General features: G+C 47.1%; 1 protein-coding gene across 1 annotated transcript; it reads left to right on the forward strand.

The window, feature by feature from the left end:
* The first annotated feature begins 3,127 nt into the window (after positions 1 to 3,127).
* ATP5PO (ATP synthase peripheral stalk subunit OSCP) lies at positions 3,128 to 9,465 on the forward strand. The gene is made up of 7 exons (XM_080919585.1): positions 3,128 to 3,235; positions 4,340 to 4,390; positions 5,667 to 5,777; positions 7,805 to 7,934; positions 8,120 to 8,232; positions 9,031 to 9,117; positions 9,293 to 9,465. The coding sequence occupies exons 1-7, from the start codon at positions 3,200 to 3,202 to the stop codon at positions 9,404 to 9,406; spliced, it is 642 nt and encodes a 213-aa protein (XP_080775711.1). The 5' UTR covers positions 3,128 to 3,199; the 3' UTR covers positions 9,407 to 9,465.
* Positions 9,466 to 15,631: the final 6,166 nt, after the last annotated feature.

Genomic DNA, 15,631 nt, shown 5'->3' on the forward strand with positions numbered 1-15,631 from the left:
AGGGACTGGCGAGATGGCTCAGGCAGTAAAGGAGCTTGCCTTGAAAACCCGATGACATGAGTTTGAGTCCCAGGATTCACAGAAAGGCACAAGCTGCCCTTTACATTCACAGGCACCATATGGCCAGTGCGTCCATGCACACACAACCATAATGAATAAAACACGGTCACATGGTGCCATCCTGCTGTTTCCTGTGACTGTCTTGGTGCAAAAGATAAAACGGCGATCAGTAGTTGTCTTGACCTGGAATCATAATTTGGTCTTAAATATCTGGGTTTCTCTCCCAGGGTAGCCCTTGTGCAAGTCTGTCTCATTCTCTTGGCCTTGGCTGCAACAATGTAACAAATTTTTAAACAACCTAAGTCTGTTCCGCTAACCGGAAAATACAGACACACTAGGCCCCCTTACACCTGAGCGTCAACTGAAACTCAAACCCTGAAATTCAGGCAGCCATCAACTGCCATTTTTGAGCTGTGCCTGGAGATGAAGTGGGACGAAGACACAAAATAAGTAGAGAGGACCTGATTGGCGCAGGGCAAACTAGCCGTATATTTGAAATCCAGTGCAGTTGACGGTCTAGAGTTTCCAAAGTGTGTTTGAGCCCGGAACTTTTCATCTCTATTACATTTATTGAAACTCAAATTGCTTGTGAACTTGCATGTAGCTATACTTGAGGAAAATACTGTATTATGGCTTGATTGTATATAAAGTACAAGGTTTGGATTCTACTTCTGTCCCTTGTGCTGTGTCTAAGCACACGCTGGGCAGTGATGGTGCACACTTTAATCCCAGCACTTCGGACGCAGAGGCAGGAGGATCTCTGAGGTCAGTGTCAGCCTGGTCTACAGAGTGGGTTCCAGAACAGACACACACACACACACACACACACACACACACACACACACATCATAGAACAAAAACAAGGTTTGTTTCAATTTTCATTTCTAAGAAACAGTTCATCCCTAAGGGGAGTCAACAAAGAATCTGAAGGCAGAGCAGGAAGGGAGTAACCGAGGCGAAGCTGCAGGGCTTTACTGTATGATTCTGTATCCATCTTCCTTCATATTAAGGTAAAAAGCAAGCTGCGAAATGATGTAGAGATTGTGAATCTGTGTGTATAAAAAGCACAAACACAAAGTAAAGAATCTGTCAACTGTTCTATGTACCTAAAACATTCATGGACAACCCAAGGACCTCTTGTCCTTGCCACCTGCCATTGGGTGTACTGCCACCAGTGGGCGGGGCTCTCCCACACCAATCATTAATCAAGAATACGCTCCACAGAGTACAAGCCAGTCCGGGAGAGGCAGTTTCTCTCTTATGTCCAATTGACAGAGGTCGCTCTAGATTGTGTCAAGGCGACAAAAACAAGCCAGTGCAGCCTGTGAAGGCAAACAGGTTGACTTTTCTTTTTTGATACCTTGCTGAATCTTGGGATATAAAACAGCTGTCTACACATGAGCAGTTCGATAAGATGTGCTCAGTGCTGAATATGCTTTTCATTAGGCTTCTTTAAAAGTATCTTGCAGCAAATCAGAAGCATCCACAGGACGAGAGACAGTGTGCGCTGGAGAACAATAGCTTCACCTCACGTCCTCCTGCTCCCCTGCCAAGCTGTTCAATCTACCTTTGAAATAACCCGAAATATTTTTAAAGTGCCTCTAAAGAGACCCAGATACAAAAAAATTTCTAAATGAACAAAATAATATAAGCCACATGAATTATGGTGGAAAGTCATAGAATGGCTAAGTTATAGAATCAATGTGGGTGATTATCCTGCAGCTATGAGCATGTTTATAAAAATGCCATAACTTAGAACACCCCCACGGCACCTCACAACTGCCTGTAACTCCAGCTCCAAGGGACTCAACGTCCTTTTCTGGACCCTAAGGCGACAGGCAGACATGGTGCACAGAAATATATGCAGGAAAACACTCATACACGCACAAAAAGTAAACAAATTTTAAAAGAATGTATTTGCAACCCGTATGATTCCGTATCCATCTTCCTTCATATTAAGGTAAAAAGCAAGCTGCGAAATGATGTAGAGATTGTGAATCTGTGTGTATAAAAAGCACAAACACAAAGTAAAGAATCTGTCAACTGTTCTATGTACCTAAAATATGTTAATTTTCTTAACACCGTGTAAGGCATGTGCTACAGTACTATAAATAACGGTTCTATAGCTAAGAAAATTGAGGCACGGAAAAATTGTGTACTGAGAAGCCAAGGTCACAAGGCAAAAATTAAGGTTCAAGCCTGGGCAGTCTGCAGTCTATAAAAATATTTGGGTAAACAGTTCCTGGCTGTGTAGACAGCAGGAGCCTCTGGGTGGTTGAAAAGAAGGCGTGCATTCTCTTCTCTCCGGATTTAATGATGATGATGATGATGACGACGATGATGACGATGATGATGATGATGACGATGACGACGATGACGACGATGATGATGATGATGATACATACATATGTACATACATATTAAAAATGACAAATCAACTAAAATGTATTCCTACACTAAATCTAAGCAGAAGATTTAGTTTTTTCCTTTTAAATTTAGCACGGAACACCGCGTTACAACCAGGAATCTTGTTGTTGGGTGTTGACTGTTTTTAACTGCGGAAGAGAAAAGAGTGTGTGTTGAAAATAATAGAAAAACAGCCCAAAGTTTGTGCTTGGTTTTTAATTTTCTACATCTTTAATTAAAACCTGATTCTAGTTCTGTCCTAACTTTGTCCTACCCTGAAATGCACACACAGTCAAAAATCTAACAAGTCATGGTTCTTGTAAAATGGAGGAGGCGGGAAAGAGAAAACTATCAGGCCAGAAGAGCCAAGACGTTCGCCCCTGGGAGGTTCGCTTGTGATTTTGGTTTTAAGTAAAGCTTGAAGCATTGCCACAGAAGCACACTTAGGCAGGTTCTAGACGGAGCAACGATGTTGGCGATGCATGTGCAAAGAATCTAAATATAAACCTGATTTTATGTTTAATTTCCAGATCTTGTTCCGGCTTATGAGTCCAGCCAGACTGAGGCACCTATGGACTACAATTCCCAGCATGCAAGAGGTCCTTACCCACACGCCCGGGCTCTTGACGCGTACATTTCCCAGAAAGCCGAGCGATCACGCCGGCGCGCGCGTGCGTTCTGGCGCCACTAGGCTCTTCTCACTTGGGTTTGACCTACAGCCGCCCGGGAAAAGATGGCCGCCCCAGCAGCGTCCGGGCTGTCCCGACAGGTAGAAGCTGGCGGGAGGGTCCCTCCTGGGGTTGCCCGTCCCCGGCTCCCAGCGCCGCGTGTGAGGCCGTGGCTGAGGGGTCAGGCCGCCTACCAGGGTCGTGGGGCTCGGCCAATGCAGGCAGCGTGGGGCGGATCCGCGTTTCTTCTCCGTGGGGAGTGGGCATGAATTGCGCTGTCTTGACCTTGACATCTAGGAGTCACTGCATAGCCGAGGAGCTGGCAAAGGCATGGGAGAAAGAATTGGGGAACGCACACATCTAGCCTTGATGGTAAACCTGTCAGGGCTATCTGCTGCTTAGGAGTATTGAGTATTCGTAAAGCGCCTTCCATGTGTTTACAAAGAAGGGAGAAAGGGTTCAACCTCTCCTTTGGCTGGCAGCCAGTTAGTCATGGTGAAATTGCAACTGGCCAGGTCCAACTGAACCTGGAATTGTGTGGAAAAAAATACACGCCTGGATCATCTGCCATGATGATTTTCATTTGTGTTTCATAGTTTTTATCAAGGCGTTGGAAAGCTTTTTTTTAACTCTCATAGCCAGTTCTAATCGAGTACATTCTAGTGGTGGAAGTATATATCAACAGTGACCGGTGCCCTCGAGAGATGCTTTTTAAACTGCATTCCGCCGGGCTTCTCCGGTGACAGAAACAATGCCATCTTTTAAGACCTGAAGCCTGGTGCTGTATCAAGAAAACTAATCTTTGGTCTTAGATAGCACTTCAATTCCTAAGCAGGGAGGTTTGCTTGAGTCAAGACTGGGCTCCTCTTGTGTTCATGAAAGTTTTTCTCAAAGGTGATGGGAATATTAACCCTCCACTTGTATAAAGCCTTTTTTTCTAAATGTGATAAAGCTCTACATTATTTGAACATTTCAATTTTGGGAAGTTAGTATTTTCTTTCACAACTACCCAGGGAAGAAGGCGATTTCCGAAGCAGTTTGGGGTGATTCTCAATAGGAAGTTGGTTAAGTGGTAAAGAGCTATTCCTGCCCCATAACCTATGGGATGATATAAAGGAATTATGCAACTATTCAACTAGCTTATTTTAACATATTGCTAAGCTAATGAAGAAACCCTGTCTGATCTACTTTCTTTTGTTCTAAAGGTGCGGAGCTTCAGTACATCTGTTGTCAGGCCCTTTGCGAAGCTTGTAAGGGTATGTTAGCTTACTTATATGGGGCGGGGGTGTTGGAAAGCAATGAGAGTGAGTTGAACAGAAATACTGTGGGGTGTGTAATTTCTAACCCTTGTCTGCAAGGGGAGCAGTTCCTAAGGGGATGCTGGGGATGCCTGTCACATGTGGGCTCAACCTTAGTCTTAATGTTCCAAAAATTACTTTTGTGGGCCCAACAAGGGGGCTGAGCAGGTAAAGGCTGCTGATGGCAAGCCTGAGAGTGTGAGTTCAATCCTGGAACCCATATGGGGAAAGGAAAGAAAGACCTGGAAGTTGTCTTGTGTTCTCCACATGTGGTGTGTGTGCTGGGACGGACACACACTCACACACACACACACGTATAAAAGAATCTTATGTCGTTGTTCCTAGTAGTCCTCCATAGACAGGCTAGCCATTTGTTCTGTTTTTATGAAAGAACTATTTCTAACAAAAGAAAGTAAAGTGCTCAGATTCTCTCGCAGCTGATACTCTGTACCAACTCCATGTTGCCTCTTGACTCTGGCAGCAATGAGGTACTTACAGTCTGCACCTTCTTCCCTAATCAGAATCGGTACTGTTATAGGCCCAACAGTCTCACCATTGCAGAGGTCTGCCGGACCCTTTCTTTTTAAACCAGAAGTCTGACTGACCTCTGAAGCAGATGGCTCCAGCCCTCTTACTCAATACAGATTGAAATATGGCTGTGTGTGCATTTATTTTGTAATTCTTTATTGCTAGTTCATGGGTGGCAGAATCTAAAGATACTCTGGGCTGCCATATGTTCTCTGGCCAGTCATGTGCACTCACATTCCCCGAGGGAGTAGCAGAACGGAAAGCTCTAGGGCACATTAGGTGGATCTTCTTCACAGCACCAGATCCCTGCTCCCTCTGTGAGCGGAGCCATTTTATTCCTCCTGAGAACCTCATAAAGCACCGTGACCATAATGAGGATGCACACGCGTGTGCACATCTTACACGCTGCCCCCCTTATCTTCACAACTGCCCACTCTAGTACTAAGCTTCTGTGCTTAGGGACAGCACTGTCACTGAGGTCAAAGAAAGCAAAAACTTTCCGGAACAGTTGCTGGGAGGGACGCTAAACACTGCCTTCTCTGCCCCTCCAAAGGTAGAGGGTCCTGGCCAGGGAGACGTCCCTAGTTTGTGAATTCTCATTTAGGATGAAGTACTTAAATGGTTTGGCCATGGGAATGTGGTCTCGGAGTTACTGTTTCTGTTCCTGACTTAACTGCCTACCATCCTCGCTTGCTCTTGTTTCCAGCCCCCTGTTCAGGTCTACGGCATCGAAGGCCGTTATGCAACCGCCCTGTACTCTGCTGCATCGAAACAGAATAAGCTGGACCAAGTGGAGAAGGAGCTGCTGCGAGTTGGGGTGAGGCGCTCTCCTGTTGGGCCTGTTCCTCCATCTTGTCTTCAGTGATTAGAGCTGTGCGTTCCTAACGGGGTATAACCTATGAAAAGAACCACTAGAAACTACAAAAGAATGTACTGTAGACATGTTATCAATGAGACTGCTTTATTCTTCTGAAACTTGTGTAACACAAGCTCGGAGATACATAAGTATATTAACATGAACCCAAGCTAGTTAGAAAATAAAATCAAAATATAACTCAAGAACACTTGCCATTTTAGAAAAGAATTTAAAGATCAAGTTGATGTTTATAAGCCATGTCTTTTGACTATATTTTTACTGTACTGAAACTATATTTTTTTCATGAAAGTTTTTTTGAGAACTTTTCCTGGGTTTAATATTTTTTTTTTAAATCATTTTTTCCCTCGGGAGTTGGGGAGTGTCAGGCACTCGCAGTGCAGGTACAGAGGTCAAAGTCCTCCTCTTACACTGAGTTCTAGGGGTCAGACTCAGGCCAGTAGCCTTGGCAGAAGCACCTTTGAGCTCAGGCCATCTCACCCTTCCTGGGTTTTTGGAATTACTTTGGTCCCAAGATGTGAAGGAAGAATGGCTAGGTGCAAAGTTGGGGCTGGGTAAAGTGAGGCAGGAGCCCAGGGCCACCTGAAAAAGGACCGTCCTCTTTCCATTTTCTCTTGAAACACAGAAGAGAAAAATTAACGTTGTGAATTAGCTGAAACCCAAATGTGACTTGGGTCAGAGGCTTCCCCTTCCACTTCCTCTGGGGTAGCTGCCCCTAAGGCTGTAGGGCTCCCGTAAAGGAAACTTTGAGAGTATAGAGTCGGTCGCTCAGGAGAAGGGATAGCTTTTCAGTTACATGTTTGAAACGTGTTTAGTAATCTGCACGTCTGTTGCAGAGAGGAGGCCCAGCTGCACAGGCTGACACCGTGTTCTCTGTTCATAGGCCGCAGCACAGATGCTGCAGCTGCTCGCCTCATCCTGTCAGCGTAAGCTAGAACCAGATGTGACAGGATCAGTTTAGCCCTCTCTTCCCGGGTCTATGGGAAATACCTGGCTTCTCCCTGTGGGGAAGCACTGCACGTGGTGCTCAGTTCTGCTCTCTTTGATTCTGGTGGTAACCGTTAGAATGGGGTTTGGGGTAGGCAGCATGGCTCAGTGGGTAAGGATACTTGACACCAAGCCTGACAACCTGAGTTCATTTTCTGGAACTCACATGGTGGAAGGGGAAAACTAACTCTTAAGGCTGTAGGACTCCCTTGTTCATTGACCTGCACACATTCAGTGTGACCCACACAGGTATGTGTTCTCCCTCTCCCTCTCATGTTTTTAGTGACTTAGATTTTGGTTTGATAAGATCCAGAAGTCAGTCATAGAGTAAAAAGAGAGGAGACAGTTATCTGAGGTTCCAAACATAAGTGGGATTTTGAGGGTACGAGAGGGAGGGGGGGTGGGGTAAAAGAAGTCATTCTGACTGTCCTCTGGACGTTGCTAGCACATACGTGAAAGGCACTCCTGTGCAGCGTCTCTGTAGAAACCATAGTGTGGACGTCAGCACTCTATGGCAGTGGCCTAGATTCTGGCTGGCAGCCACTGAGGTGCCGGGAGTAAGTGGACACTTACCCAGGAAGAGATACAGAGGGTCCTGTAGCCCTGGCCTGGAGCAGAGGTGGGTGGGTGCTGAAGCCTCGGGTGCTTACTGAGTGTAGGAGATAAGGTGGATTCCCAATATTCTGTGATTTTCGCCCTCTCAGACCAGTCTATCAAAGTCAGGTTTGTTCCAGGACCTCTGTCAGAGGGAGGGCACAGTTAGGGTCTCCTGAGACAGAGTGCAGGGGCTCAGTGTACTTGGGGATGATGGAGTGAGAAAAGTGGGCTTGGTGCATCGTCCGTGGTGACTCTTAGGATCCTTCTCAAAAATGCATGTAAGAAACTTCCTAAGTTGTTTTTGAGGTCCCTCAAAACATGTTTTTAATCCCATGTGAGGTCATGAACCAAAACTGGGTAACAGCTGGGATTGTGTGTGTTTTCAGCAACTCCTGAAGGATCCCAAGGTGTCTCTTGCTGTTCTGAACCCCTACATTAAGCGCTCCATCAAAGTGAAAAGCCTCAGTGATATCACCACAAAGGAAAAATTCTCTCCACTGACGGCCAACCTCATGAGTAAGTGCGGGATGATCCCAGTAGGCGTTTCTTAAAAACTCTTGGGTACTGAAAACAGTGCTCATAACCACTGGGCTGTCCCTCCAGACCCCGTCCGTGCTCTTGAAGGACTTGGAATGTGGTATTTTCAGGCTACAAGTGACATTGCTTTGGGTGACTCAGTGAGTTTCCTGTCGCTTTCCCAGATTTACTTGCTGAAAATGGTCGCCTAGGCAACACCCAGGGAGTCATCTCTGCCTTTTCCACCATTATGAGTGTCCACCGTGGAGAAGTGCCGTGCACAGTGACCACAGCATTTGTAAGTAGCAGGCTCTGGCTGCTGCACTGGGGACATGGCTGGTGACTCGAGGGTCTGGTTGGCTTCCACTAGGGAGGCCCAGTGTGTGTCCTATTAGTGATTACTCGTGAGGATCTGGGTCCCGTTACAGCCTGAAGTCTTAATGCCATATTAAGTTCTAGGATGGGAGTGTTTAACCTGTGGGGGTGCACAGGCCCTTTGACACACTGGAGTGAAGTCTTAACTAGCCACCATTTATCGGTGCTGACATCCGCTGGGGACCTTGTAAAGTGTTTCTGCTCTCAGAACATAGGTGTAAAACTGAACTGTAATTGTCCTTATTTTATGCTCAACAGGGCAGGCTGAGGATCTGACAGAGCCTCTCAGAGGCCGTACTCCTTATACATCGCATGCTATAGGACAAGTCATTGTATTGCTCTCCCGTGACATGGGTCGGCCCAAACAGGGGCGTAGTAGATGCACACACGGTATGCCGTGTGCAGTCCCTGGGCTTGGCCAGGCTGTGGTTCAGTGTTTAGGGCACTGTGAAGCCTTGGAGGGGGGAGGGGGATTATGTGGTTGCGCTCTCTGCCTAAAACCAAGGCATTAGAAGATACATTGTCATGTGGCCGCTCCCTAGGCCCCCACCCCAGAACACACGGGTGCACATGTGTACGTGCGTGCAGGTGCACACATATGCGCTTGCAGGTCAGTCTGGAGTCACTGGCCTGTCTTGGTTTCATGCCCACTGTGGTGTTTCCATCCCACGACTGTGTGTGCTGTGGTTGTGCTGTTTAAAGGATGGTTGCTTTTTTCCAGCCGTTAGAAGAAGCCGTTCTCTCTGAGTTAAAGACCGTGCTGAAGAGCTTCCTGAGTCAAGGCCAAATGCTGAAACTAGAGGTCAAGGTGGGTTTGCATAATTGTGGAGTGTGTTAGTGCTGAGGTGGGGCTTACACATAATGGTTCTGACTCCTGCATAGTTCCCATCTGTGTTGTGGGTGGCCCGCCTACCCCAGGATGTTTCCATCTGCCCACTGATAGAGCACAGTGTTTTATGTGTGTGACCTGTTTTCTTTCCTAGACTGACCCGTCAATCATGGGTGGGATGATTGTCCGGATTGGGGAGAAGTACGTTGATATGTCTGCAAAGAGCAAGATTCAGAAGCTCAGCAAGGCCATGCGGGAGTTGCTCTGAGGGACTGTCACCTATGTGATCTCTTGTCCTTGGAGCAACAATAAAATGCTTCCTGAACAGAGGGCGTGAGGGTCTTGTCCTTTAAGGGGCAGTGCCAGGTTTTCACCCTCCCACAGGACCCTCTAGTCTTAAGGTTACAAAGTCCTTTGTGCTGAAGATTTAGTTTGCGTGTGTCATTCTTAGGAATTCATTGACTCATACAGTCTAGCGCTGCCTATCAAAACCTATCTTTGAAGGGTAGTAGGTAGCTGAGAACTGGTCGCTAACCAGTCATAAAGGCCTCCCCACTGAAAGGCTCTCAGCCCTGACACAGAGCCCATAACTGTAGGGTGCTCTAACTTGAACTTTGTGCTCCTAGCAGTCTTGTGATTTGCTCAGAGTAACGTGGCTAAACAGCAGGTAGTGAGGCCCCAGGGCCCTGGTATGCCATCTCCAGCTCACACTTGTTCCCTTGTGACAGACGGCACACTTTGACCACTGCTGGAGCCAGCCCGCCTGGCTACCCAAGTCCCATGTCCCTTCCCTCAGGGTCCTGACATGCTCCCAGTTCACCTAAAGCCAAACAGCACCCACATCTCTTCCCGAAACTTACCTCTGAGGCTGCTAGAGAAGCCAGAGCTCCCTGAGTGACCAGTACCCCAAACCCCCCTTGAGCACTCCCAAGAGTGTTTGCCTAACAGATTGACTGCTCTGACTACTCCAGAGGACTCCTGGTGGGTGCCTTAGGAGGCAGAAAGAATGCAGGACGTCTTCCAGGACAGCTTGGCTCATGTGCCCTCTTACCTGCCCATCATGCCTGGCAGCCACCTACCAGAGACCCTAACAGGACTACAAGCACAAAGGACTCTGCCTTCCCAGGAGCCAAGAATGCCAAGCCAGACAGGTGATCTGATGGCACTTCTGACTGCTCACAGTGCAGCTGATGACTTGTGTTGGCCAGGTCTGACGAGCCTCACCACAGGGCTCAGTCTTGGCTAGTAGGAAGGAATGAACCTGTCGCAGGTTGCCTTCATCAGCAGTAGCCTGGCAGTTCACACAGGTAGGTTCTTCTAGCTGGATACAGATGCGGTGGGATCCAGAGCATCCAGGCTGGGAGCCGAAGCCAGGTTTGCCAGGTTTTCCCATTGACCTCTGGGCTCTTAGGGAGGAATAACCCTGCTGAAGCTTCATCCACACTGTTGGGCTTTTCCCTCCTGAGCATGACCTTACCTTACTCCATTCTCAGTCTCCCAACTTACTCCTGAGGACCCAGCAGCCTCACACTGACTCCAAGACTTCTCCAGACAACGTCTGCTACAGATTAGCTCACAAATCCTTGAGACTCCGCTTGGCCAGCTTCCTCTTGAAGAAGCACACAAATGCTGGAATACTTCGAGCATCTTGAAGTTGCCAGAAAGGACCCCAAGCCTTGCCCATGATAATTTATGCTGTAGAGTACAACAGCCTGGAACTCTGTAGATGAGTCTGAGGCAGCCCTGACTCTGCTGCTCAAGTGCTAAGATATCACACACCCAGGTTTACAACGATGCCCTTTCTAACACCGTCAAGCAAAACAGCCTGGTGTGTGCCACATCCCATAATCCCACTCACTTTCTGAACTCCCAGGATTATGAGCTTTGATGTCAGCCTGGTTTACATGTCAAAACCCTATCTTTAACAGCAGAACAAGCAAGGCCGTGGAGGCACACAACTTTAATCCCAGCACTCAGGAGATGGGCAGGCAGATCTCATGTTCAAAGCCGGCCTGGGCTACACAGAGAAGCTGTCTCGGAAATAAAGTAGAACGACCCAATACAGGATGGCTTGGTAGGGAAGCACATACTGCTCTTCCAGACGTACTGAGTTCTAACTCAGCATCCAAGTCAGCTCACAAACATCTGTAACTACATCTCCTCCAGCCTCTTCAGGCAAAATGTGTGTACATGCATGCCCCCCACACACACACATATAGCAAGTAAAATTAATAAATTTAAGAGTAGATGTCAAAATGCAGCCCTTTGGTACTTAAGACAAATTGGGATAAACGAATATAGAGTCAGAGCCCAGTCCTACGCAGTCCTTCAGAACCAAGCTGTGGAAGAGCTGGTGAGAAAGCAAGACAGGAAGGGTCCTGTGGCTTGTGCACAGTGTAGCATCCATGCTGGGTTCTCAGAGCATCCCAAGTCTCACACGGAAGCCAGTTGTGCATGCCTGGAACCTCAGTCTTGGGGTGGTGAAGCAGGAAGACCAGGAGTTCAAGGCCAACCTGTGTGACCCTGCCCAGAAAGCAGAAAAGCACTTGTGTAGACAAATCTCTCGGGGGTGTTGTGTGGGTCTGCTCTCCTGTGTTTCTCTGGGTTTGCTGACTTTGCCTTTGGCACCCCCTGACTGTTCTCAGCATTTCTCATGCTCTCAATACTCAACACAAGGAGTCTGTCTGCTAAATAAAGAAGGCACAGAAGAGTTGAGAAGGTGGCCGCTGCCTTGTTTTGTCTTTTTAGATTTATTTTTGCATCATTCTTCTTGTACAACTGCAACCTTATCTCTGGGAAACACATAAGAGACACCTGTCTTCAGGGCTGTTAGCATCCTGTGTCTGCAGAGAAGTGAAAGCAGATAGAGCTCAACCGGAGCTGGTCAGGTTGGCTGTTCTATGTGTTTCGTGAACTATGTGATTTAAACCTTGCAGGTCAAAATGGCCCCAGAATCCTTTGAGGAGACTGTCCTAGTCTCTAGACTCTTCTGGTGCAAAGAAAGCAGAAAGCACCCTGTCACCTTGATCTGAATGGGTAGAGTCACATATAATAATGCCAAAGGAGTGTTCCAGCATCCAAAAAAATAAAAATAAAAAAACCTGCTTTTAAACAAACAGAAGAAGCTGTGTAGCCCTGCATCAGCAAACCTTAGATCACTGTGGAATTCTACATTTTAATGTCTAATAATCTTTTAGAACTCATTAATGTTATAAAGCAGAGACTAAAATCTCCTTCATAATTACTGTTATTTAGCAACAGGTAGGTATTGGAATGCATAGAACATCTTGGGAGTGGCTACATCTGCCACTAGTGAAGGAACCACAAGTCACCAGCCTCATGGCCCACTACAAAGATCACAAAGGGTAGCTAACCTCACCAACACTGTCCAGGAGGACCTACGTTCTAGCTTCTCTTGTCTACACTTTCAGAACACACAGGAAAAGGGACAATTGTGTGATCTATCCTCACAGCCTATGACCACCCCAGCCCAAAGGCCAGCATTCCAGGAGAGAAGGAACTAGGTCTCTGGACAAGGTAGCCAGAATTTTGGTGGGTCTGTGTGTTGGCATGGCATGGCCTTCCCAGGCTACATCTGAGCAGAGACTTGAATGGCCTGGTCTTTGGGACTAGAGACAGTTAGAGAACAGTCATTTCCAGCCTTTGCATCCTGCAGTAAAGCTGCCTGCACCTCTGCAGCCGGCAGTATTAAGAGGCAAACCACATACTGGAAGACGTGCTGGCCCAATGCTCACACTGCCTCGAGTCCTTTCCATCGGTGCACCCTAACCTTCCAGGAGTGATCGGTATTCACCCGAGTCACTAGGAGCCAGCTCTCAATTGAGAGGCATTTCTGGTCATCTGGGTGAGGCTGCATTCACAAGGTCACCACTAACTAAAGTCATTTGTGATGATGCTTTCTCAGGGAGCAGGGGTTAGAGGTGAGGCCAGAACTGTTTCATGAGCCCGCCCTGGTTCACCTGAAGCAACATCTGAGGTGGTCAAGTATGGAAGGGCTGTGCCCAGGAGCAGCCTGGACTTTGGATACTTTTCTGGGAAGAGAGTGGAGTTGGGAAGTAGGCCTCTTGTCTCAACATGGGCCTTCAGGAAGCTTCAGATTACCTGTTCATCCTGCCTGAAAACAGCTGTGTCTCGCAAATCTAAGCTCAGCCTCCCTGTGTGCTCCAAAATGATGAAAGCTAGGGAGTGGCCTCCCCGAATGTTCCTGAGTTCTTTGGCCATGCCTCGCTCCTGACTAGAGCCCACTGTCTGTGGCTACAGGTCTGGTGGAAGGCTGGCAGGCTGTTCATCTCTTCAGAATATGCGTGCATCCGTATGAGTTAACGTGGAGTGGAACATGGTCTCATACCAGGTCATGGCTATAAGATCTCTCCCACTGTGTCACGACTCCACCCGTCTCATTAACCACCTGTCCCCTGCAAGGCAGAAAAAAAATCCACACTTTCAAATTCCTAAACATTCAACTTGGATTTGTTTTTAATAAAATTTAGTTGGGTTGAACCCAAGTGATCTGATCACACATTTCTACTCCTGGGATATGTTTTTAAGTTTCTTCTATAGTTTATGCACTTAAGTTAGATTCCTAAAATACTCTCATATACATACAGAAAAATAATCTCTCAATGAGAAATCACATTTTACAATAACAAGTTAAATATTCAGACTAGAGAATCTGTTAAGTTTACGCAACATTGAACAGCATAGCTCTTACATACTGTATATACATAAAATTGTCATTCCCAAAAACACAGCAAAGGTTTCATGACGAGCCACGCACAGAACAGAACCGTTTTACATTATGTGGATTTCTGTCTTTTTCTTTGTTGGAAAATGCATAAAATATAGAAACCCAGAAGCTGTAAGCTGACTGTCAGACACAGGACATTTTGTGGAGGTTTTTCACCTCTGTACGGATATGTACACCTTTGCTCACCATCAACATGTGCAATGTATCAGAGCCAGACAGCTAAGACAACACAACACAGGCAAACGGTAGCCTGCACCCCTGTATGCACAGAGCCATACAGAAGGGCAAGGAGGACTCAGGCTTCAGCTTGTGGGCTGCCATGGACCAGATCTGAGGTTGACCTCTCAGCTCCAAGATATTTGGGGCAATTAACAACAAATAAATGCTCAGTTAAATTCATGTCTAACCATTGAGCATCATCAACAATGATCTTTTGAGAGAATGTTCTGACAGCAAGATTCAGCAACTAACGTTTTAAGAATGTTGATTGATGAAACGTATCCCAAAACATTCATTACAATGGATGCTGACACAGTAGTCGGCTGCCTCTAGGGAACATGACCCATGGAAACAATCCACTCTCGTGTAAGGTGATTTAAAACCATGGCAGGCGAGCCTTCTGTGGTTTTCCCTTCTTAGGTTCTATGTTTCTAGTTTTGAAAGAGGGTCTCCTGTAGCCCAGACTGTCCTTAAACTCCTGATTCTCTTGCTTCCATCTCCAAAGCCCTGGGACCACAGGAGTGGACTCAGGAAACACAAGAAAGATTATTGCTCTGAGTGTGTAGACATGGATCTACACTGCAACCGGCAAACAGAGCCTTGAAGGGCTTGGGGCATCCTGTACAACACAGACTGCACAACAAAGCAAGGCAGACAGCTTCCGGGGGCGGCTCCGTAACTTCTGGGCTCCCCAGAGCTGTGGGCTTCCAGATCACAGAGCTTACACACAGCAGTCTTCTTTGCTAACACCCAAAGACATGGGAGGGGGGAATCTAGCATGGAGAACCCTGCCTCGCAGGAGCAAACTCTCAGACACTTGGCCTCTAGGCAGAGAGGGAGCTGGCTCCAGCCACTCCTCTCCAGAAAGCAGTATCTGAAGGAACAAACGACCAGCCACCGTCAGGAGCAAGGGCACTGAGCCCTTCTAGGCTCTCCTCCATTAATGTAGTTTAGAATCTCCTCTGCGACACCAGAAACAGGGACAGCAGCCCTTGAATAGGGGAAAGGATTTATTTCAAAGCAGAAAATTCAACTTTGAAGACTCAAAGGTCACACTTGATATCCAGAGACACTCTCTGGGCCAGGACCTGAGAAAGCATCTACCATCAGTTGACAATTCCCCGTCATTTCAGGATGCCTATGCTCTAATTATTCTAGACTGTACTTTTAAAAGATAGAAGGGTAGTGTTTTGAAAAACAATATCACTTTCTAAGAACACATGAGGCCTGGCTTTGATCCTTAGCACTGCAGGAAAAGGAGGGAGGGAGGGAGGCTTTCATCTCCGCTCTGTGCAGTCTGCCAGGGAGACCTTTCCAAAGAAGAGAGACATAACAAGGCCATGCTCCATCTGCAGTGTAGTCAAGGCCAGCTCCAGGAGACCCCCCCCCCCCAAGCAGCAGGGTCCAAACTCAGCTCCGTTCTCTGCTGCTGCTGCTGCTGAAACCCCAATCATTTGGAACAGGTCACCATTTTGATTTTTGCACTTGGTCCACACATTACTAGCT

Source organism: Micromys minutus, assembly GCF_963924665.1.
Source record: "Micromys minutus genome assembly, chromosome: 7".
Classification (NCBI taxonomy): Eukaryota; Metazoa; Chordata; class Mammalia; order Rodentia; family Muridae; genus Micromys; species Micromys minutus.